At 33.6% G+C, this 23011-nt stretch overlaps 1 protein-coding gene across 1 annotated transcript in view; it reads left to right on the forward strand.

The window, feature by feature from the left end:
- The window catches only part of LOC128173926 (cell death abnormality protein 1-like), a 97762-nt gene that overhangs the window by 14958 nt on the left and 59793 nt on the right, over positions 1 to 23011 (forward strand). Inside the window, exons 6-10 of the mRNA XM_052839593.1 lie at positions 8758 to 8991; positions 9124 to 9375; positions 18146 to 18283; positions 21835 to 21972; positions 22097 to 22237. Of these exons, the coding sequence (XP_052695553.1) occupies positions 8758 to 8991; positions 9124 to 9375; positions 18146 to 18283; positions 21835 to 21972; positions 22097 to 22237 (903 nt within the window). The remainder of the gene's footprint in view (positions 1 to 8757; positions 8992 to 9123; positions 9376 to 18145; positions 18284 to 21834; positions 21973 to 22096; positions 22238 to 23011) is intronic.

The raw sequence follows: 23011 nt of genomic DNA on the forward strand, positions 1-23011 counted from the left end.
AAGCTGCATTCTTTTTTTAAGTGTAAGGTATGTTTACGTTTCTCGAAAGTGTTTGTTTTAATCTGATACTACAAAAATGATTTCTGTGAGGTGTGGTCTGGTTAAATTCTTTTGTTGTTATAACGCAGTATGGGTCTTATTAAATGCTTCCAAACGTATTTTTCCAATACCAAGTCTCTTGTTCAATGACAATGGGTCAACAAAGAAAAGAGAACACAGCTGGCTTGGCCGGTCAGCAGAGGATGCCTACTATTCCATGACACATGATCCTTCCTCTAATTTCTGTTGGGGTCCGTCCTTGCTCTGCTCCTGTTTGGTATATGTCTCTTCTGTGTTATAATTTTAGATTAACAAAGTATTAATATGAAGATAAACATTAGGCATATCCTGAAACATAACAAAATTATTTTTTTTAAGTTTATGTCAATATAACAAATAATTAAAACAGGAAATTTACCGTGTTTTTTTACATATCGAGGACTTCGCTATTCATTTCATTTTATGTCAATATAATGTTGTAATAAGAACAAGAAAGCTAACGGTGTTTTAAAACAACTTGAGGACATACCAAATGAACAGATTTAACATTTGTAAACGCCAGACGACAGCAAACATCTTATCACCACAGAGAATTGTTAAAACTTGCCTACGTTTATCTACGTCTCAAGATTTATACCTTTCCTAAATCGCATGTAAACCCTTTGCGGTAGTGATCTTAAAAAACAAACAGCAATGCTCCATATGAGTGAACTCGGTATACCAACCCGGATTAGCAAAGAAACACTTCATTATGCCTGCAGCTTTCTAAAAAGAATAAGAGTCTTCGACACATTGAAACACGTTTATGGGAGAAGCTTCAAAGTGTTCAAACAATTATTAGTTTGTGTTTATGTTGTATGAAGGTAATGTTGACAAAACTACTGTAGTGCGAGTAAAAAACAAACGAAAACAGTTTTAAATTAAGGTCAGGGAAACATTAATATATCCAACTTTAATTTTTATGGATTAGAATGACAATGTTGTAACATTCGAACAATCATCAAGTACGTTTATTTTAATATTACTACTAGGTGGTTTTAGTTGCAGAAGAAATTATGTATACGACCATAACAATTCAAGAATTAACGTCAAACCATGGCTATCATTACTTATGATTGAATAGAAAAAAAAAGTTGGTTAAAAATTGCGTCTCCCAAAAAAAGATTTCTTAATTTTCTATTTATTATACGTTAAAGACAAAAGTTATGTGCAACATTTGAACGAGAATACAATTTCCTTTTCACACCAATTTTACTGGCAAAACAAAAATATAAAGTTTTTAGGGTCGCCGCATTTGAGGGATAGTTTTGTTTAGCAGTTGGACGTTAACATACATACAAAAAAGGCAGTATTTTAAATATTAGAACACAATTGTTTCATTTTCAAGGTTTGCAAATTAAGACAATAACCTTTACTAACGTAGGGGTGAGGTTTTTAAAAAGCCGTATCGCTAAGATTTTTACCACTAATATAGGATCAAGAAGGAAATATATTAAAAATCAATGTTTTAAAGTTAAAATGTCAGTACACTTATTTGTTTTCTGTGCGTCACCACCGACAAGAGTATACACGTATTTGATTTTTTTCAGACCAATGTTTGCATTAAACAAAAATCTTATCTTGTTGATAAGAACATTTTTCATGCACGTACCAATTTTTTTTTTAAAAATAGAGCTTTTAGAGACCAAAATATGTGATCAAATTGGTGAAATTTCAAAGATTGCCTAATAGTTAATACTTAGTTAAGTGTTTTTTAAGTGCCAATACACTAGCAATTGCTCTCTCTCTCTCTCTCTCTCTCTCTCTCTCTCTCTCTCTCTCTCTCTCTCTCTCCTCTAAGAACTCTGTAAAGTATTTTGGTCAAATTTATTGGGAATTGAACAAAACATTACTGGGACAGATGTTAGTTTAATCAATCATTCGCTAAAAGGTATGTATATTTGCTTTTAATTCAAGCCCAGGCTTTCCTCTGTCGTTGTTTATGATATAAGAATCCGACTACAACAACACTACCCCGTATGTATTGAACTTCAAATTTTTTCTAAGAGTATATTTATCTTTTACACACAATAAACAAAACTGTTTCATTTCTATGGTCTTCAGATTAAGATGATGTCCGTTATGAACACAAAGCTTTTGTGTTTCAAAAGGTTCACATTCCATGTTTCACTAATATTGAGTTATATAGACGGATATATCTTTATAACAGATGTATTTAAAGTTAATAGCCCACTTTGCTAGGGTCATATTTAAACTTTGCTTCACCCTCGACAAGACTATACACGTATTGGATTTTATTATCGCACTGAATAAATTATTATATTGTTGATAAGTACATTTGTTTTACTGTAGTCTTAAAGCAGAGCTTACATAGACCGCATTTTAAGATTGCATATCTGACATTTTGGCCACGGGGTATTGATAAAACGTTAAAGGATAACTTGATATTTGAGTAAGGTATTTGACTGTGCCAGTAGACTATCGAGTTTTATTTTTATAACGTTAATGTATCAAAGGTTGAGGATTTATATTTTAATAGGAATTTGCTTTTTATCAGGCGTAAAATATATTTCATTAGTTTATTAATGCTAACAAAAAATTGTTGTTATAATGATAGTAGTTTACAGGTTAAGAATATGGTATGAAAATAAAATACGCTTTCTGTGAAGCAATCGATCAATATTTAACCTTTCGTATTTACGTATGAAAAAACTATATTTACATGCTACAAAAGTTTAATACTTGTAAGTTATGTCAACCTTGTTGTTAAAAAGTGTATTGCTGTAGTTTAGAGAACATATCTTTATAGTATCACTACGCAACGACACTGATACATGTCACTCTGCGTTAAAAGTAAATATAAGAATTTCGTTATCAGAAGGGTATGTACACATGTATAAGCTTGTAAAGATTATACCTTAGTTTCAGTACGTGTTTATATGTGCTTTCTTTGTAATAAGTATTGGATAACTCGATTTGAAAACCTTTGCTGCTTAGAAACCGAAACCCCCGGACGAGTATTCAACAAAGATATTCAGGTCGTAGTTTGATTTAAAGGGTACCATCCATTTTCATTTCCCTTTGTGTTTACATTAAAAGTACATCTTTTCTTAACTCAATATTATGAGTACACGGTCATAGAGGAACTATCACATACTTTTAGTAGAGTGAAGTATCATTATTATGTTGCATATATTGCACCATGCCATGTAAACCGATGTCTAATCTAACATGATTCACCATATGCTAAGACTTGCGTTAAAATGTTCTTCTGTATATAACATTAAGTCCATTAAAATTGTTACTTTATCTATAAGATTTAAACATTTAAATTAAATATCATATGTAAAATCAACCAGATTTTTTTTACATGTTTATGATTCTTGAAATATGTTTAAAAAAAAGTAAATCACAAAATTTATATTAATATGTGTTCATCCGTAGCAGTTGCTCCGTGTAATATTTGTCCCAAAGACTCTGTTATATATTTTTTTCTTTATAATTCGACAATCATAAATTCTTTTGTGACTTAACTAAAGGTCAACTATCAAAATAAACATTTTCTCTGTTCTTGACCTAACTTTTTCGCAACAAGTTACAATACCCACCTAGAAAAAATACACGGGGCTTAGACAAAGCAAACAACTTGAAACATATCTCTGTAATAAATTGTAAAATTGCGCAGGATTTTATGTATATCTTTACTACTGTAGAGTTAGTTTTATTAACGTTACTTTTATCTATGTGATGATTTGATACATGGCTTTATCATAATTTAATAGGTGTATTACATATATCAGTTGTTTTCAAACTAACAAAAACATAGTGCATTCTAATTCTAGCAAATTTTTCCTTTAATATCAGTTCGTGATTATTAAAATCTTTTTTTTTACATGTCATACATATAACTTTCCAGTCGGAAGTAACTAAAATAAGCAGTATAGTATCATATTTTACTCAAGAAATCGGTCATTTCGATGAGTGTCAGGTAAAATTTAATCAAGAAAATACAGGCATGAATATTTTGTTTAATCAGCAAGTCTTATCAGGTAAGCAGATGAACATTTGATAAGGCCTTTCCTTTGTCAGTGTGTACAGAAAACTTGGCAAATATCAAAAGCATGGCCTACAGTTTTTAAAAAGTGCTGCTATAATCTTTGCTTCGTTGTTGTATATGTAAATGAAAATAACGTGGTTTTTTACTGAATTTAAGAAGTTAAAAAGGTTTGGAATAATTAATAACAATATTTTGATGTGATTAAGGATAGGATTTTAGCAGTATAATAATAAACATGAACTAAATGCCGATAAAATTATTGAATTATACATAGTAATGAACTTCGGAGTAGTACTACTCTTTAAATTTTTGCTAAGGTAGAATTGTGAATTATCTTTAACTGTAAAGTGATACCATGGCACGACAATTTCATGGATGACTCAATTTCAATGAAGAAAATAAATCCTTAGTTAACACATTTTCTTGAAATTAATATTCCGCATTGTTGTTGTTGTTTTTTTAAATGGACGGTTTTTAAAATAAATATAATATCGAGGATCAATTAACTTAAAGTTGCCTTAAATTACCCGCGATGTCTCTATCAAACCTCAAATGATTTATTCTTACTTTTAATGTCAGTTTTCAAGAAAGGTTTTATTTACAAGCGCTTTTCGTTCTAGAAGTTCTTGGAAATGGGGTATTTACATGAGTAAGTTTTATATAAATAGATATATAAAAAAACGATTGCAAAATTCCTTTTTTTTATAATGCTTCTTATCTGTGATTGAACGCATTTCAAAAGGTACCATGGAACGACACTACTTAGAAACTTGGCTCTAAGGAATTTTGTTTTAAAGGTAAAGCCAACAGTTTTATGAAAGGTGAGCATTTATGTAAAACAGTTTTGCTTCCAATAATTTTAATGTAATCAATATTTGATATAACATGAACACTCATTAAAACATGTTTATTCCATTCTTTAAAGTTTATTTAAGTTTAAAAAAAATCAGAAACATTCATATTTAATTTTTTTTTTGAAAGACCCATAAATATTCGTGGAATATAAGAATTTTTCAGATTCATTTACAGAGTTAATTTTCTCGTCATATAGATTTCAAAGAGCTGATAATGGTAGCGTAGAAAAGTGTTAAGACAGTTTAGAACAAAGATGACAATGCATGGATGTGTAAATATCTGTAAACAAATAGATTTACAAAGGACACATCGATTTTAATGTTATCTTGAAAATTGGCAAATTATTCAGAGTCTTCAAAATAAAATCGTATTATGAATAATAACATATTTATACTGGCATCATACTAGATTTAAAAGAACATTTATCTTTTTTGATATACATCAATGCATAATAAATATACATGCATCTTTTTTCGGTTTTACAAAATGGTGTTATAGGTCAATCATCTGCATTTTAATAACCTTTAAAAGTATAAATTTTAGAACATTGAAAAGAAAATGTTTTTCATTTATTATTATTTTTGTGCCAACGATGTCGAACAGTTTTTTTTTTTTATCTAAGACCGCATATTAAAAAGCCATCTATTCATAGTAAATGCATGTGTGTACCTGTTACTTATTTCGTAATACAAAAAACGAAACATGCTTTGTTGTCTAAGATCATCATTAATTCATATTATCTTCACAATCGTCGTTGACAAACCTAGTTGAATAGGGACACCGGCAAATTGTTTCTGCGTAATTAAACAACTCAATACGCTGCTCTTAATTAAAGAAATGCTTTTGGAAACCTACGCGTGTTACCTTACGCGACTTATCTATTTGCCCATTTGTCTGCTTGTCCGCCCGTATCGTCGGTTGTCGCCTTTATATTTGGGATAACTTGTCCTAAGCATACTTTTTCTTTACTAGCCCCAATATTACACACAATTTACCATGAGAATGCATTAGGTAAAGGTGTGTGCAGTTGCCTTAAACACATAAAGGTAAATGTAACTGCAGAACAAACAAAAAATGTTCCCAGTAAACATATGTTCTCCTAAGCCCTATTTTTAACTTACGTCACATAACCAGGTAAAAATGCAGTGGCCTTGAACTACCTGTCTTTTTTTCAAATATAAAGGTTATAACAAATCTCTTTAAAGTCTAATTTAGAACCATAAAAACTTTCCTGTTGGCTAAAACGAAAACCTACTGGTAAATAGGGTGTACAATGAGCCCAAATGGAAGTATTAATCCAACTGAAAAATGTAAAAGCCATAGATGAAGGTCAGCACAAATTCTAAGGAAATCTTTGTGAACAATATTTTTTATTCTTATCTTCTTAGAATATTTACAAATTTAAAAAATGTACATCAAAATAAACTGTCTCTCAGTACCTTAAATATTACTAAAGAGTCGCTTTTTTTAACAAGCAACAAAGAAGATTAATGACTGCATTTATTACTGCATATTGCAATACAACAACTACTACTAAATACTGAATTTTGCAACACGGCAACTGCGTTGCATATGTATGCAGGTTTTTTTTTTCTTTTTATTAAAAGATCACATTGATTCAATATAATCATATGACAATATAAATGCAAACTAAAAATGTGTTAACGGTTGATAAGATATTTGTTATCTAGTAAAAATCGTTCACCCTTTCATATTTTTTTAAGAATGGTGGTGAAAATATGGTTCTTGTTGACATTGATTACGAACGCGCATAGTTTTGGTAAGTACCTTTTTTTCACAGGAATTGCAATAATGCTTGGGGTAATCATCGTCGGTATACATACCTAGCGATGATTTACATGTGATGCTTAAATGCTCTCATTTTTATACCTCCGCAAACGAAGTTTGGGGGGGGGGGGTATATAAGAATCACCTTGTCTGTCTGTCCGTCTATCTGTCTGTGCAAAATTCGTGTCCGGTCCAGTCTTTCTTATAGAGAAACATTGGGAATTCCCACTTCACACAAAGCTTGCTTATGACCTGAGGGTGTGTCATGACATTGACTCAAGATCATTCAGGCAAGGTCAATGTCACTGGCGGGAAATGTAAAACATTCGTGTCCGGTCCATATGTTTTTATTGAATGAACAGTGGCAGTTCTTCCTGCACAGAAAGATTGCTTAGATCTAAGGGAGCGTCATGAATTTGACTCAAGGTTACTTTGGGCAAGGTCAAGGGCACGAAAAGTGCAAAATTCATGTCCGGTCCATATCTTTTAAATGGATGAACATTGGCATTTCTTACTTTACACAAAAACTGCTAATGACCTGGATGTGTTTCTTGACCTTTACCCAAGGTCATTTAGGCAAGTTCATGGTCATTGGTTATAAAAATGCTTAATTCCCGTCTGTGTCATGTCTTGTATTAATGGAAATGATTACAAGGTAAACTTACTCCTGTCAGGTCACATTTATCTTTCGGGTTAATTATTAGATAACCACCCCTAAAAAATCTAAACATATAATGGCTGCTTGACTTTGGATTATACTTTGATTCAAGTCATATTTGTTATCATAAAAATGCAAATGTCTTCATGCATTAACAGTTGAAATAAAATGGAATTTAAAGAATGAAAATTGATTGGTGTACTTAATTAGCAATAACAACTAAAAAGAGAGCAGTTGTTATCGATAGAACATAAACGGTTAAATAGATAGATTCCATCATTTTGTATTATAGAAAATATTTGACCTATTGTGCTTTTCGTAGCGGGGGGTATCATTTGTTAGCTCGCTTATAATACCTTTAGTTTAATCTGTACTGTTCTTATTTTATACTCAAAAGACCTAACTTGACTGCATTTGAAATAAAAAATGGAAAACAATAGTTTTATAAGTTTGAGTTAGTGTGAGTTTTCAAAGTTATAAAAAACAGAAAGACCGACTTTTGAACTGTGCATTCTATTCTGTGTCAACAATGCCTTATCTATATGATTTTCAATAATAAAAAAAACTAGTTAAAAAAAGCAAATAACATAAAACCTAAAACCTTTAATGTATAACTCATCATATCGGTGTTATTCTTTGCATGTTACGTCTTTCTATATTTTCTGTGTTTTATCATTTATTGAGAATAGATAATTTATTTCCTGCCAAAATAAAACTGATCCACGTATAAACGTTTAATGGTTTGATAAATAAGAACAAGGAAGGGGAATGTGGTTTGGTACTAACAGTATCAAATTATTTTATAGAATGCACCGTTTTCTTCTAAAACATTGTTGGTACATTTTTTATATCAATATCCCATTATGACGGATAGCCGAACAACCCTAATATTCGATAATCGAAGCACGCAGCATAAAGGGAAGTAAGGGGGGTGGGGCTGCTCACCCCTATCCCAAACATTTACTTGCAGGAACGATTTTTCCTAAATTTACGTATGGAAAAGTGGAGTACATGTAACAGGGAGTCTTCCCCCGCCATTCCCCCCATTTTATGGAAGCAGATAAAAAATGGAAGTGAAAGGCAGGAAAATAACATAAAATTACATTTGAAGATAAATGTATAAGAATTTAGAAAGTTGAATTCTTCTTTTTTTTTTGCTAGTCAATGTTTTTATCCCCTTCATATCTTTTTAAAATACGATATTTTATACCCGTATTCATAAATACGTTAGAATTCAAACACCATTCATTTACTATCCAACGATTTTCCCTTCGGAACATCCCTACTAAATGTATCTTGTCAGTTAGATGAGCGCATTGCATTTGACACCGATTTATAAAAAAAATTAATTACTTTATAGAAAACTTAGCCCATAGAAGACCTGTATTTGAACTACATCCATGGCCGACAACAGATAGAGACTATGGCAGCCAAAACGCTGTTGACGGTCTGTACACTGATCGCTCAGCAGCAGGTGGTCAGTGTTCCATCTCTGCTGACAACAACTACACAGAAGCTCTTTTGAGAATCGATTTAGAGGCTGTAGTCAGCATAAGCTACATTACAATTTACTTCAGAACTGAAAATCAACAAAGTAAAACTTAGCTTTTAAAAGATTTTAATGAAATACGAACATAAAATGTAGTCGTTGTTTCGAAAACCATATTTTAAAACGAATAACAATAAGATAACATTCGTTATCAATGGTTTTAAAATATTTTAATAGGACCGACGGTACATTCTTCGAAGATGGCGGGATTTTTCTTGTATGTTTCGAATACAACATCAATAAACGATGGATATTTATGCTATCATGAAATACAGAACGAAGTTGGCACGCCTTCAGAGAACCAGAATATAAGCTGTTCCGTTCATGGACGCTACATCATTTTTTACAATGAACGCAGACCGGAGGTTGTTTATCCTGACTACTATTCAGAGTTTGCCCACAATGAGGTGTGCGAGGTGGAAGTTTACGGTGAGTTTGACATCATTTAAAAGATAATTATAGAAAAAAAATAATAATGAAAGATAAAAAGTATTTATAAGCTATCACTCCTACAATACAAGAGGCCCATGAGCCACATCGCTCACCTGAGAAACAATAGGTATGATAAAATCAGCTTAATGGAGTCATAATTCAAACTATCTGGACAATGTACAATAATACATAATTTGAATTTACACTACCTGAAGATGCTTCCACACAAGTGTCAGCTTTGCCAGCTGATTAGTTTCTGAGAAGAAGATTTTTAAAGATTTTATTCTATATATTCCTTTGTTAAACTTTGACACCCCATCGTGGCCCCACCCTACCCCCGAGGCCATGATTTTCACAACTTTGAATCTACACTACCTTAGGATGCTTCAACACAAGTGTCAGCTTTCCTGGCTGATAAGATTTTGAGAAGAAGATTTTTAAAGATTCACTCTATATATTCCTATGTAAAACGTCGACCCCCCTTTCTGGCCCCACCCTACCCCCGGGGGTCATGATTTTCACAACTTTGAATCTACACTACCTGAGGATGCTTTCACACAAGTTTCAGCTTTCCTGGCTGATTGGTTTCTTAGGAGAAGATTTTTAAAGATTTACTCTATATATTCCTATGTAAAACTTCGATCCCCGATTGTGGCCCCACCCTACCCCCGGGGGGCATGATTTTCACAACTTTGATTCTTCACTACCTGAGGATGCTTCAACACAAGCCCGACCCTACCCCAGGGGGTCATGATTTTCACAGTTTTGTATCTACACTACCTGAGGATGCGTCCACACAAGTTTCAGCTTTCCTGGTCTTTTCGTTCATGAGAAGAAGATTTTTGAAAATTTCTCGAAAATTTTCATAAATCCTAATTATCTTCCTTTGCAAAAGGGCGTGGTCCTTAAGTTTCACAAATTTGAATCCCCTTAGGCTAAGGATGCTTTGTGCCAAGTTTGGTTGAAATTGGCCCAGTGGTTCTTGAGAAGATGTTGAAAATGTGAAAAGTGTAAAGACAGACGGACAGACAGACGGACGACAGACAAAATGTGATCAGAATAGCTCACTTGAATTAATTATTAGATATACCAGCATACAACTCGTGATACGTACCGTCGAGCAAGTTAAAACATGTACGAACGCTAAGAGTTTCATTCGAGTTTCGAAATTCAAGATTCAATATCTAGATTAACAATTCAGATAGATGCGAAAACATGCAATCTATTCATAAAAGACCTGTACGTCTACGATTGCACCTAAAACTTACGACACACCAATGTTTACGTTTATAAGGCCGTTTACAAAAGATGTCGTAAGATAATTACGTTGTCGGACGCCTATAACAGTCAAACGTACGTCTAAGTGTTTGGTTACCGACAATCTTCCTGCCCATTTCGTCATAACAAGTCAACAATTCACGTTGCGCCCATCGATGTCACCTCCCCACATCTCGTCTCGGCAAGTCCCCTCGATGATATACAACAAGAGGCCCATGGGCCACATCGCTCACCTGAGGAACAATAGGTATGATAAAATCAGCTTAATGGAGTCATAACACAAACTATCTGGAAAATGTACAATAATACATGTTGATCCTGTATAAATAAAATCCATGTTTTCCCCTGGATATTCTTATGTTTATAATCATTAGTCCCTTTTCTAACAGGATGATTTTATAGTCATATCATATGTTGAGTATTGCAGTTCTCAAAAAGATCCTTAACAATTGTTTATATATGGGATATAAACGTACATAAACTCTGAACATTCTAATGAGGCCAAAGAATTGTCCTGGGGCCAAAGTCTTTTAAAACAATTATAAAGAATCATCTGGCTGATGAATTTCTGAGAAGAAGATTTTTAAAGATTTACCATATATATTCCTTTGTTAAACTTTGGCCCCCCATTGTGGCCCCACCCTACCCCTGGGGATCATGATTTTCACAACTTTGTATCTACACTACCTGAGGATGCTTCCACACAAGTGTCAGCTTTCCTGGCTGATTAGTTTCTGAGAAGAAGATTTTTAAAGATTTACTCTATATATTCCTATGTTCAACTTCTATCCCCCATTGTGGCCCCACCCTACCCCCGGGGATCATGATTTTCACAACTCTGAATTTACACTAACTGAGGATGCTTCCACACAAGTTTCAGCTTTCCTGGCTGATTAGTTTCTGAGAAGAAGATTTTTAAAGATTAACTTTATATATTCCTATGTTAAACTTCGACACCCCATTGTGGTCCCACCCTACCCACGGGGATCATGATTTTCACAACTTTGAATCTACACTACCTGAGGATGCTTCCTCACAAGTTTCAGCTTTACTGGCTGATTAGTTTCTGAGTAGAAGATTTTTAAAGATTTACTCTATATATTCCTATGTAAAACTTCGACCCCCCATTGTGGCCCCTCCCTGCCCCCGGGTGTCATGATTTTCACAACTGTGAATCTACACTACCTGAGGATGCTTTCACACAAGTTTCAGCTTTCCTGGCTGATTAGTTTTTGAGAGGAAGATTTTTAAAGATTTACTCTATATATTCATATGTAAAACTTTGATCCCCCATATTGTGGCCCCACCCTACCCCCGGGGATCATGATTTTCACAACTTTGAATCTACACTACCTGAGGACGCTTCCACACAAGTTTCAGCTTTTCTGGCTGATTAGTTTCTGAGAAGATTTTTAAAGATTTACTCTATATATTCCTATGTAAAACTTCGACCCCCCATTGTGGCCCCATCCTATCCCCAGGGGTCATGATTTTCACAAATTTGAATCTACACTACCTGAGGATGCTTCCACACAAGTTTCAGCTTTCCTGGTTTTATGGTTCATGAGAAGAAGATTTTTAAAGATTTACTCTATATATTCCTATGTCAAATTTCGACCCCCCATTGTGGTCCCACCCTACCCCCGGGGGTCATGATTTTCACAAATTAAAATCTACACTACCTGAGGATGCTTCCACACAAGTTTCAGCTTTCCTGGTCTTTTCGTTCATGAGAAGAAGAATTTTGAAAATTTCTCGAAAATTTTCATAAATTCCTAATAATCTCCCTTTGCAAAAGGGTGTGATCCTTAATTTTCACAAATTTAAATCCCCTTAGGCTAAGGATGCTTTGTGCAAAATTTGGTTGAAATTGGCCCAGTGGTTCTTGAGAAGATGTTGAAAATGTGAAAAGTTTACAGACAGACGGACAGACGGACGGACGGACGGACAGACAGACAGACGGACGACAGACAAACTGTGATCAGAATAGCTCACTTGAGCTTTCAGCTCAGGTGAGCTAAAAACAGTGTAGTCCCTGGTGCAAGTCAAGGTCCGTGTCATCCTTAAAGTCCAGAAACCTTTACGTATGCCCAGTCATCATAGACACCTGTCAGGTCAATGCAAAGGGCCTCGTCCATACATTAACTAAGACTTACTCTACCCCCCCCCCCCCTGTAACTTTTAACAACAAAGCTTACATAAGTATAGGGTATTAATGACCCAAAATGGTCTCCTTACAATAAAATTTATAAAGTGTATTCTTGAAACTTAGATATATGTTTACACACGTTGCACAGGTAGCTAAACTACATTGTTTACTAAATATTTAAACTTAACATGACATTATTAGAATATAATGTACCAATATTGCGACATACATATAACGTTAAGGTAAGGTTCACGTAGCAAGTCTTGTCCGCTATTATACTAAAAGTAGCACTATTTAAAAAAATGATTAAATTAAATAAAAGCAGATTTACACAGTCTAGAGATTTAGTTGACAGGCAATTATATGGTCAAATTTATGTAGAATCAATGCGCTCTGCCCCATAATTGCAGAACCCAAATCTTATAAAGCCCAAACAGTGGGGGCAAAATGACCAAGGTTGAGTCTATTTTGCTGACTACTGCCAAGGCTGAATGAAATATTAGAATGCCATACGGGATAAAAAAAATATTTATCAAAATAATGCTGTTCAGTACTTAATTAAATCCATTACTTAACAGAAACAACTTATAAGAAACAAATAACTAAGATTTCATTGTAATAATATCTCCCTAACCTTAGAAAGTTTAATGAACTTGTACAACTTACAATCACTTAAACGTATTGAACTCCATATTCACAAAAGAAGATATTTTATAATTGACTTAAAGAATCTAAAACTTACAATCAATTAAACGTATATAACAGCATATTTACAAAAGAAGACATTTTATAAGCAACTTAAACAATCTGCACCAACATTTTCTAACCCTTTAATATCTATAGTCCGAAATTGCCGCTGCAACACAAGTACCTATCTCATCAGTCGAGCGTTCTACACGTTCGACTTTAAAAAAGTAAACTAGCGGTTGATGATCAGTCTCTAGATAAAACTCATGACCATATAAGTACCTCTGAAACATTTTTACATTTCACACTATCGCATAACACACCTTCTCAGAAGTGGAATAGTTCACCTGACTCTTAGACAACTTTTCACAAGCATAGGTCAAATGGTTTAAAACTGCATCTTCATACGGAAATAAAACTGCTTAAACTCAAACATCTGAAGAATCAGTTTGTAATACATGTTCACTTAAGTTTGGCATCTATAGTATTTATGTTACCAATTTTGGTTGGTTTTTTTATAGCAGTCACTATCTCTGGTAAAGATTTCAACTGTTAATCGCCGGCTATGTATCCTACACACACAAGACTGCGGTAGCCAATAAAACACTTGCTTGAGTTAACAGTCACATCTGACGGAAAAGGTTTCTGCAAGAATTTTTGAACTACAGATAATGTTCCTGTAATATAGATAAGTAAATGATAACATTGTCAATAAAATTGTCCACCACTGCATATATGCTAACAGTTTCCGCATAAGTCGACTGTAACTTGCTGAAGCGTTCACTAACCCAAACGGCATAACCGTCAATTGATATAAAACAAGTAGAGTACGATATGCTATAATGTGCTTGGACGAATCAACTACTTTGAGCTGCGAGTAACCTTTAGAGGGATCAAACTTTAAAACAAATTAACATCATGCAATCTTGACAAAAATATCATCAACATTAAGTATAGTTTCCACGTCAAACACATTGATTCTGTTGATTGTTCTGAAATCGATACAAAACCTATTAGTGTCGTCCTTCTTTACGATGCAGATGGAAGAGCATTATCGGCTATCAGATTGCTAGATAACACAAGCTTAGGGCATCTATCGAATACTGCACAAACAGTGTCCCTTGACATTACAGATAATGAGTACATGCAATGTTTTCTGCGAATATGTTTGTCATAGGTCAGCTAGAGTTTATGTAATGAATTCCCAAAGTCGATAGTCCAGGTATGTCTCATATAACATCTGAACATTCATCAAGCAACACAGGGACGTCTTTACATTGGCCATCAATTCACTCGAAATTTTCTGTCACATCGATTCCTTCCTTCTTTTGGTGAGCGGACTGATGTCTCATTTTCATCGTCGTCTTCTCTATCTACAACAAATACACCTAGAATGTCAACATTAATTACTCTTTAAACTTACAGTTTAAACATGTTTACGTGTCATGTCTTTTTTTCACCGATGTCAATATTATAGTCAGTTTTCCCTACTTTTTCTATAATTGTGAACGAACTTTTTCAGTGCATACGAAGCTTATTGCTGGCAGTTGGTAAAAGAACGAAAAAAAATTCTGCCATGACCATCTGTCTCTGCATTGGATTTTTTTCATAGTAGTTTCTGTATCTTCCAGACGATCTCTTGAGATTCTCTCTGGCCATCTTGCACGTAGCTACCACTCGTTCTTTCAGATCTGCAACAAACTGGTAGGTAGTTCATACCTCGGGATCTTCAACCTCTTTAGTCCAAAACTTCCGTATTATCTTCATAGATCCACACACTTCATGCTTAAATCAACTCAACGGTGAGAATCTCAGACTCTCTTGTGGATCATCACGGTACGCAAATAATAAGTTAAAAGGTACTTGTCCTAGTCTCTCATACGTTAGGAACATATCCGTTAAAGAACCTTCTTCAATGTGCCGTTGCAAAATTCTACCATCTCGTTGCACATTGTTTGATAGAGTATCCCAGTAAATTGGCGCATTGCTGTCAATTATGAAATTGCCAGGAAATATCCGTTACTAATCCACCTGTGACTTGTAGATGCTTCAAAGAGACATATAAAGGAAAGGATCATAATAAATATCATTTTTTATATGAAGTACATAAAATAGATACAAACCAGTATTAAACTTTTGCTGATACTTCCGATTAATTTCTATCTACTGCCGGCTAAAACAAACGATCCGAATATGCTTTTTACAAAATCAAATGGAATGTCATATAATCTAATAATACAAAATATTTCATATTTGATAGACAGAAACTAAATCTAAACGTTTGTTCGAAGTTTATTCATTTAACTAACACCTAAACATCTAACAGTTTAAACAAAATAAAAAGCATTGATAAATCTTTCAAACAGTGATTGAAAGATAGTACCTCTATTGTAACGAACATTACAGAATTAAACAAAATTATATACATATCTAAAAGGTCATCTTGCATAGTATTTATGTTTAACCTAGAAAAACAGTGATTGATACTTATCCCATTTTCAATTATTATTAGTCCCCTACCGGTTTTCACCGGATAGGGTGGGGTCACAATTGGAGGATCAAGTTTTACATAGGAATATATAGAGACAAGTTGCTGTCCTTTAAAAAAGGACTACAATACGTGGACCATTTGCATGTGTTTCCAACGAAAACGTGAAAGCCTTAAGATTATCAGACATTCCACCGACTCTAGCCCTCTGCTTTTAACCACTAAATTTGTACGTTGTATTACGTATACATGTATGTATATCCCTGACTTTTTATCTCAGAATTTAAAGGATTCATACTTCTGAAATAATTATGATATATCTATGAATGAAGTTTGCAAGTATAGTATCAGGCATTCGGTGAATTCTACTATTTGCGCACACATTACGATTCGCACTTCTTTGTTAACTATGCAGTGACAGCTTTGTGTAAATTAAAAATTTCATATTTTGATGCATTTTTCTTGCGATTTAAATTTTATAGTGCCATAATTATTCAATCATACTTAAATGCTTAAAAAAAATCTAATCGGGAAGTTCTCTAGCCTCGCCTACTATAAATGTAAAGTTAAGTTACATGTGTATTCGGAAAACAACAAAACATTGCAAATTATGCTATTTGATGCATGTTGTAGTTTCGGCATAACATTAATTTATTTCATAATACTGATAGTTCATATCAGATGCCGATCATTTCTTTGAAAGGAATACTGTGTTTCTGTACTGTTTACCGACAACTTTACAATTACAGCGCCTTTGAACTTATGTGTGCATATGGCACGGAATCCCGATCCCGATTCAGATAAACGTGTGCTAGCCTGGTTCCCTGAGCTACCCATTACGCACAGGAACCAGGCTAGCTCATGCGCAGGCTGAATTTTCCCCATAGCATCCGGTTTAACCTCGCTTATATATTTTCTGCGTGGACCTCTGGGTCCACGCAAAAATCTTTAAAAATTTTCTTCTCAAAAATTATTAAACCAGAAAAGCTCAAATTAAAGTGGAAGCTTCCTCAGGTAGTGTAGATTCAATTTTGTTCAAATCATAGTCCGTGGTAGTATGGTGAGGCCACAGTGGGGGAATGAATTTTTACAAAGGAATATATAGAGAAAATCTTTAAAAATTTTCTTCTCAAAAACTATTAAGCCAGAAAAGCTCAAATTAAATTGGAAGCATCCTCAGGTAGTTTAGATTCAAGTTTGGTCAAATCATGGTCCCTGTGGGAAGGGTGGGGCAACAAAAGGGGGATCAAGTTATACATAGGAAGCATCCTTAGGTAGTGTAGATTCAAGTTTGTTCAAATCATAGTCCCCGGGGGTAGGATAGGGCCACAATAGGGGATCATATTTTACATACATTTCAATTTTGTTCAAATCATAGTCCGTGGTAGTATGGTGAGGCCACAGTGGGGGAATGAATTTTTACATAGGAATATATAGAGAAAATCTTTAAAAATTTTCTTCTCAAAAACTATTAAGCCAGAAAAGCTCAAATTAAATTGGAAGCATCCTCAGGTAGTTTAGATTCAAGTTTGGTCAAATCATGGTCCCTGTGGGAAAGGTGGGGCAGCAAAAGGGGGATCAAGTTATACATAGGAAGCATCCTTAGGTAGTGTAGATTCAAGTTTGTTCTAATAATAGTCCCCGGGGGTAGGATAGGGCCACAATAGGGGATCATATTTTACATAGGAATATAAAGAGAACATTTTTAAAAATCTTGTTCTCAAAAACTATTAGGCCAGAAAAGCTCAAATCAAAATGGAATTATCCTCAGGTAGTGTAGATTCAAGTTTGTTCAAATCATGGTCAAATCATGGTCCCCAGGGGTAGTTTGGGGCCACAATTGGGGGATCAAGTTTTACATAGGAATATATAGAGAGAATCTTTAAAAATCTTGTTCTCAAAAACTATTAGGCCAGAAAAGTTCAAATTAAAATGGAAGCATCTTAAGGTAGTGTAGATTCAAGTCAGAAACAAAATATTTTGCCTTTGGCACTATATTTTTAGAAGTGAAAGCGAAGCAAATTACATGTTTATATGACTGTTTCCAGTATGATTGAAACCCCTGACTTAGGGCTTATATGATGGCTTGAGGCGACGATACACAGATACACATCAGTATGAGTTAAATATAAACATTCAATAGTCAATTTACTTCTTTTAATTAGGTTGCAGAGAACCTGGAAATTTTGGAGAAAAATGTTCCTTAACATGTCCCGAGAATTGCCAGGAAAAGAGGTGTAACATCAGCACAGGATTTTGTCTTGGTTGCCTCCCGGGATACAAGGGCCCGAGCTGTAAAGATGGTATGGTGTTATTCACAACTAGGTTAAGGACGAAATGGATTACCATGTAAAATAAATGTTCTAAAACAGACTTTTCAGACAATGTTTACAAGCTCATGCCAATATGCCAATCATGAAGTTTATAAATCATTATGTTATTATCGATCTCCCTTATATTTTTTCCTCGGAAAACTGCCACCGCATTAGCTGTCTATCACGCGCTACGCTAGAAATATAGCTATAGTCTGTCCCAAGATATTTATGCTGCATATTTGAACGATTTTTAATAAAAATACACATACCTGTGACTGAAGTGCAATTGAAATCGATGAAAGGGAAAATTCCCAAGATAACTTCATTCACACATTTTCATTTTTCCCTCGTAAAAATTCAGAGGAACAAAAACAGATTTCCTACGGAGATTTATAATGGGGAATGTTGACATCTTTTCTCCATTCGGAAATACTCGGGACCCCTCGCGCAATTTTTCAACGTTATCATCCGGGCGTCTTCATCTCCCTGGCAATGGAACAACCTCGTAGACTTTTTATTTTTAGCCGTGTACTGATACCCGACAAGCAAGAGGGGGCGTTTCAAAGGGGAAATCTTTTTTCATACTATTGAATGAACATCGTCTGAACCAAGAGGTATTTATAAAGATTGAATAATTTAAGAAAATATGCGGCAAAAATATCTTAAGACAGACTATAGTACATTTGACTTCATCTATCGCAATATTTCAAAGATCGACGAATAAAACGTTCAATTGTTGTTGTCTAAATAATGCTTGCAGCAACTATAGCAATACCGGTAACATGCTTTATATTTGCATTGATCGTTCAAACTGTAAGGTTGTCGATAAATGAGTTAAAACTGTTTCATTCCAAGCAACAACTTGTTTCGAATATTTTTTTAACAATGGTGTTCAATGAAAAAAAGCAGAAAATCCTTTAAATTGACGGGCTATTGTTGTACATTTGCAATTTTATACAGGTATCAACTTATGCAAATGTGACGATTTTCAAACGCACTGATAATCAGGATAAAAGACAAATAATGTTACGTTGGGGAGCGTAGAAAATTAAAGATTGACGTCGTTTGTCTTTGATTATATTTTATCTGCACATTTCATTAACCTTTTGAACCTTTCAATTCGTAATCTACAAAGGGATGTTAACAATTTATTATTTTTTGTTGAGTTGAATAGTATGGAATGGTGAATTCCTCTATGCACTAGAGCAGATAATTTCGTGTGCGGATCTAAGATTTGGAGCGGGAGCTGGTATTCTAATTCTCTTCTCCACATGTGCCAAGCCCGTTTAACATTAATTTCAGTGAAACATAAGGAATGTAAATAAAGAAAGAGATTGAACTCTGACCCATTTAAAAAAACTACTAACTTGCTTCAAATGCCTTAAAAATCAGTTTATTATCAGCATTCACATTATCCATGTAGTTTCAAGTAATGTGATGTATGAAATGCATCCATACCGAATTTCAGGTTGATATGTCCAAAAATAGCAGAGATATACGTCATTATTCTCTTGAAGTAACTAGTTTATTTTTTACTCGAACATTGCTCCTTATGGATTTTTGCCTATGACAATAGCTTTTTGACAAGTGGGGAAACATTCGCACTAATTTTTTCAAATCACAGATCAAACGCACGCTACTTACATCCATACACTTGTGATAGCTAATACTACCTCCTTTTCATTGGCTAATATTCCTGATGGTCACATCAGAATCTGCCTTTCTCGAAGACATCAAAATACCCAGCCTTGTCAGAATTCAATGAGGTTGCAGAATAAAAGTTCAGTTTGAGAGTAATTAAGGAATCCTATCGGGCGTTTATAATTAAAAGGCAATATTTCATTATGTTCTTTTGGTCCGTTTTTTAACAGAGTTCATTTCATAAAAATATTTTTTAATTCCATTAAATACTAAATATGTCAGTTATGCAAATGAAAAATGTTGAATAAACATAGTTGATTATTCATACTTGTAAGACGTCATTTTAAAATGTAATTTTGGCCAATTTTCAAAATCCCTAAAACCTGTCGATTTGGGTTTTTATACTTTACATTAGTAAATATACAGCCTAATGTTGCTCTAAATCCATTTTAAGATATATTATGCAATAATTGACTGAGACAGAATGCATCATTGAATCAGTTAGGTGACGCTATATTGCCCGAAGATATGGGTTCAAAGTAGCTAAATTGCATGTCTTAGCTATGTTGATCGAAATAACAGACAAAATCTGTTTTATTATTAAACGTAACAAACTCAAGAAAGAATTTGAAAACAAATCGCTGTAATTTTCTCAGTTCTACATAAAATGAATAAATTCAATTCTGTCAATTGCCTATTTTCAAACTATTTTAGGCATCAAAAAGCCACCAGTAATATTCTGCCACCTGTAGCAATTTGGCTTTAAATGTTGTCCTGACTTGAATGATTGCCTTTCATGGCATCATCTTGTTTTAGAGTCAGTAATATTTATAAAAGCCATTGTTTACAACTCATTTATTAATACAAACCATTTCTTTCTTACCCCCCCCCCCCCCCAAGAAAAAAAAATTAATAATCTCAAGTTGTTGATTTGAACAATTTGAGATCACAATATTTTTACAGTCGTGAACCTGAAGTCAGAGTTATCTAGTCGTACATAAATGTTCTGTTAAAGATTTTATTTTAACGAGATATATATATATATATATATATATATATATATATATATATATATATATATATATATATATATATATATTTATTTATTTAACCTATTGACTTTATGGTACTCCACTAAACCTTCAAATAGTTTCTCAAATCAGCAGAAAAGTACTTGATTATGATAGAGACCATGATAGATAAGAAGTATATATGTCAAATAGGCGAAAAAATGTGCAATTTTGCATAAAAATGATATTTTAAAAAATTCATTCAGTAAACATGTACGAAAGCCACAGGCGGATTCGAACTCATAGTCTGCGGTTCACAAGCTTGATATTTTAACCACTGAGCTAAGACAATATACATCTGAATTGATTGATACAAACAGTTAAACAAAAAATTTAAATCGCCACCTTGTGACGTAGTGTCTTAAAAAGTATAAGTCTAGGTGTAGTGAAGTACCTTAACTGCATTACGCCGAAAAAGTGTATATTTTTATGCACAATCTAAAGTGGGTTTTTTTGGTTGAAAATCGGCCCCAAGCGGAAATGGACGTGCATGAATATATACACACATACTTACACAGCAACAATGTTATTTATGTTTTAAACAACTATAGGGGGTAAAAACAAATCCTCCTGAGGGATAGATTTACCTTTTTATTTTTTTTATTTTTTTTTTATTGATAACATTAGGATTGGTTAACATAACGTTTGTTAATCAATGCATATAAATTGTTTATTCACACAATAAGTGTATCTCTAGAATAATTTATAAAATACTAGGACAGTATTTAATTGTTAAATCACTGAGAAGTTTTAAAATATTTATATGTATTTTGTAAAGACCTAGAAAAGTGCGCATTTTACAGTTTTTAAATGAATTTTATTAAAAAGTGTGTGATGAATTGACCTTTGGATTGGAATGTGCATCAAACTGTAGTAGATGTAGAAATGGAACACCGTGTCATCATGAAAATGGGACTTGTCTTCAAGGATGTGATGAAGGTGTTTCTGGCGATATGTGTCAGTCCGGTGTGTAGATTCTTTACTCTTTGCAGACCAAGCATTAATATATTATTTCATTTTATGTAGACTGCGAAATGAAAAAAGGATATACATATTCTAAAACGTTACCATAATTTTTTTTTTTTTACAGTGTGTCATGATGGATATTACGGTATAACATGTTCGCTCCGATGCAGCAAAAATTGTTATGTGACCAGTAGGTGCGACAGGATCACAGGGAAGTGTGTGGAAGGATGTAAACCAGGTTGGAGGACAGATTCCTGTGAACTAAGTAAGAGCAGTTTCGTTCGCATTTTTATCGCTTTTATTTTTTTGGCTACTGGTACAGTTTTTTTTTACCGTTAAGAGAAATATCGTCTATCGTTTTTTTTTTTTTTTTTTTTTTTTTGCTTCCCGAAACACAATTGTGTTAACAATGGCAGCAATATCGCCTAGAATACGGCAACCATTTCCAAGATAGCTTGTTATATAATCATTAACGCCAGGTATTCAGTAGATTCCACTAGAAGTCAAAGCACTAACAAAAAAGGTCTTAAGTAAAAATAGCTGCAAATGAGAAAAATGGAGGAAATTATAATTTTCTGGCCACCTTCAACTTCAGGGAAGAAGTATCTGAATACAATTAAATCAGGAAAAACTCGAAAACTTCAACTAAAATTTTGTCAAGCAACTTTAGTAAACTGAGAGGTTTATCTTGATAAAAGAATATTTATAATTGATGCAGCACTACTTCGAAAATTCTTATATTGAAGAAGAAGATAGGGTTAGGCCCATGTTTTGCTCCTATAGAAAAAATCTTTATTTTACTACCATGCATGGTAATAGTAGTGATCTCAGTACTCAATATGGTAATATGTTTTTCTTGGTAACCTTTCAGTATAGTTGCCTAGCATCGAAACAAACGTTACCATGGTTTCAGTCTAAATTCAAAAATTACCTCTCCGTTAGATAACAAACTTTTAAGTTACTATCATTTCGATAAGCATAAGTTAATTTAACTGAAGTACCAACATAAATTGATGCATTAAATGCATAAAATTATTTA

This window comes from Crassostrea angulata, chromosome 2 (assembly GCF_025612915.1).
Source record: "Crassostrea angulata isolate pt1a10 chromosome 2, ASM2561291v2, whole genome shotgun sequence".
Taxonomy (NCBI): domain Eukaryota; kingdom Metazoa; phylum Mollusca; class Bivalvia; order Ostreida; family Ostreidae; genus Magallana; species Magallana angulata.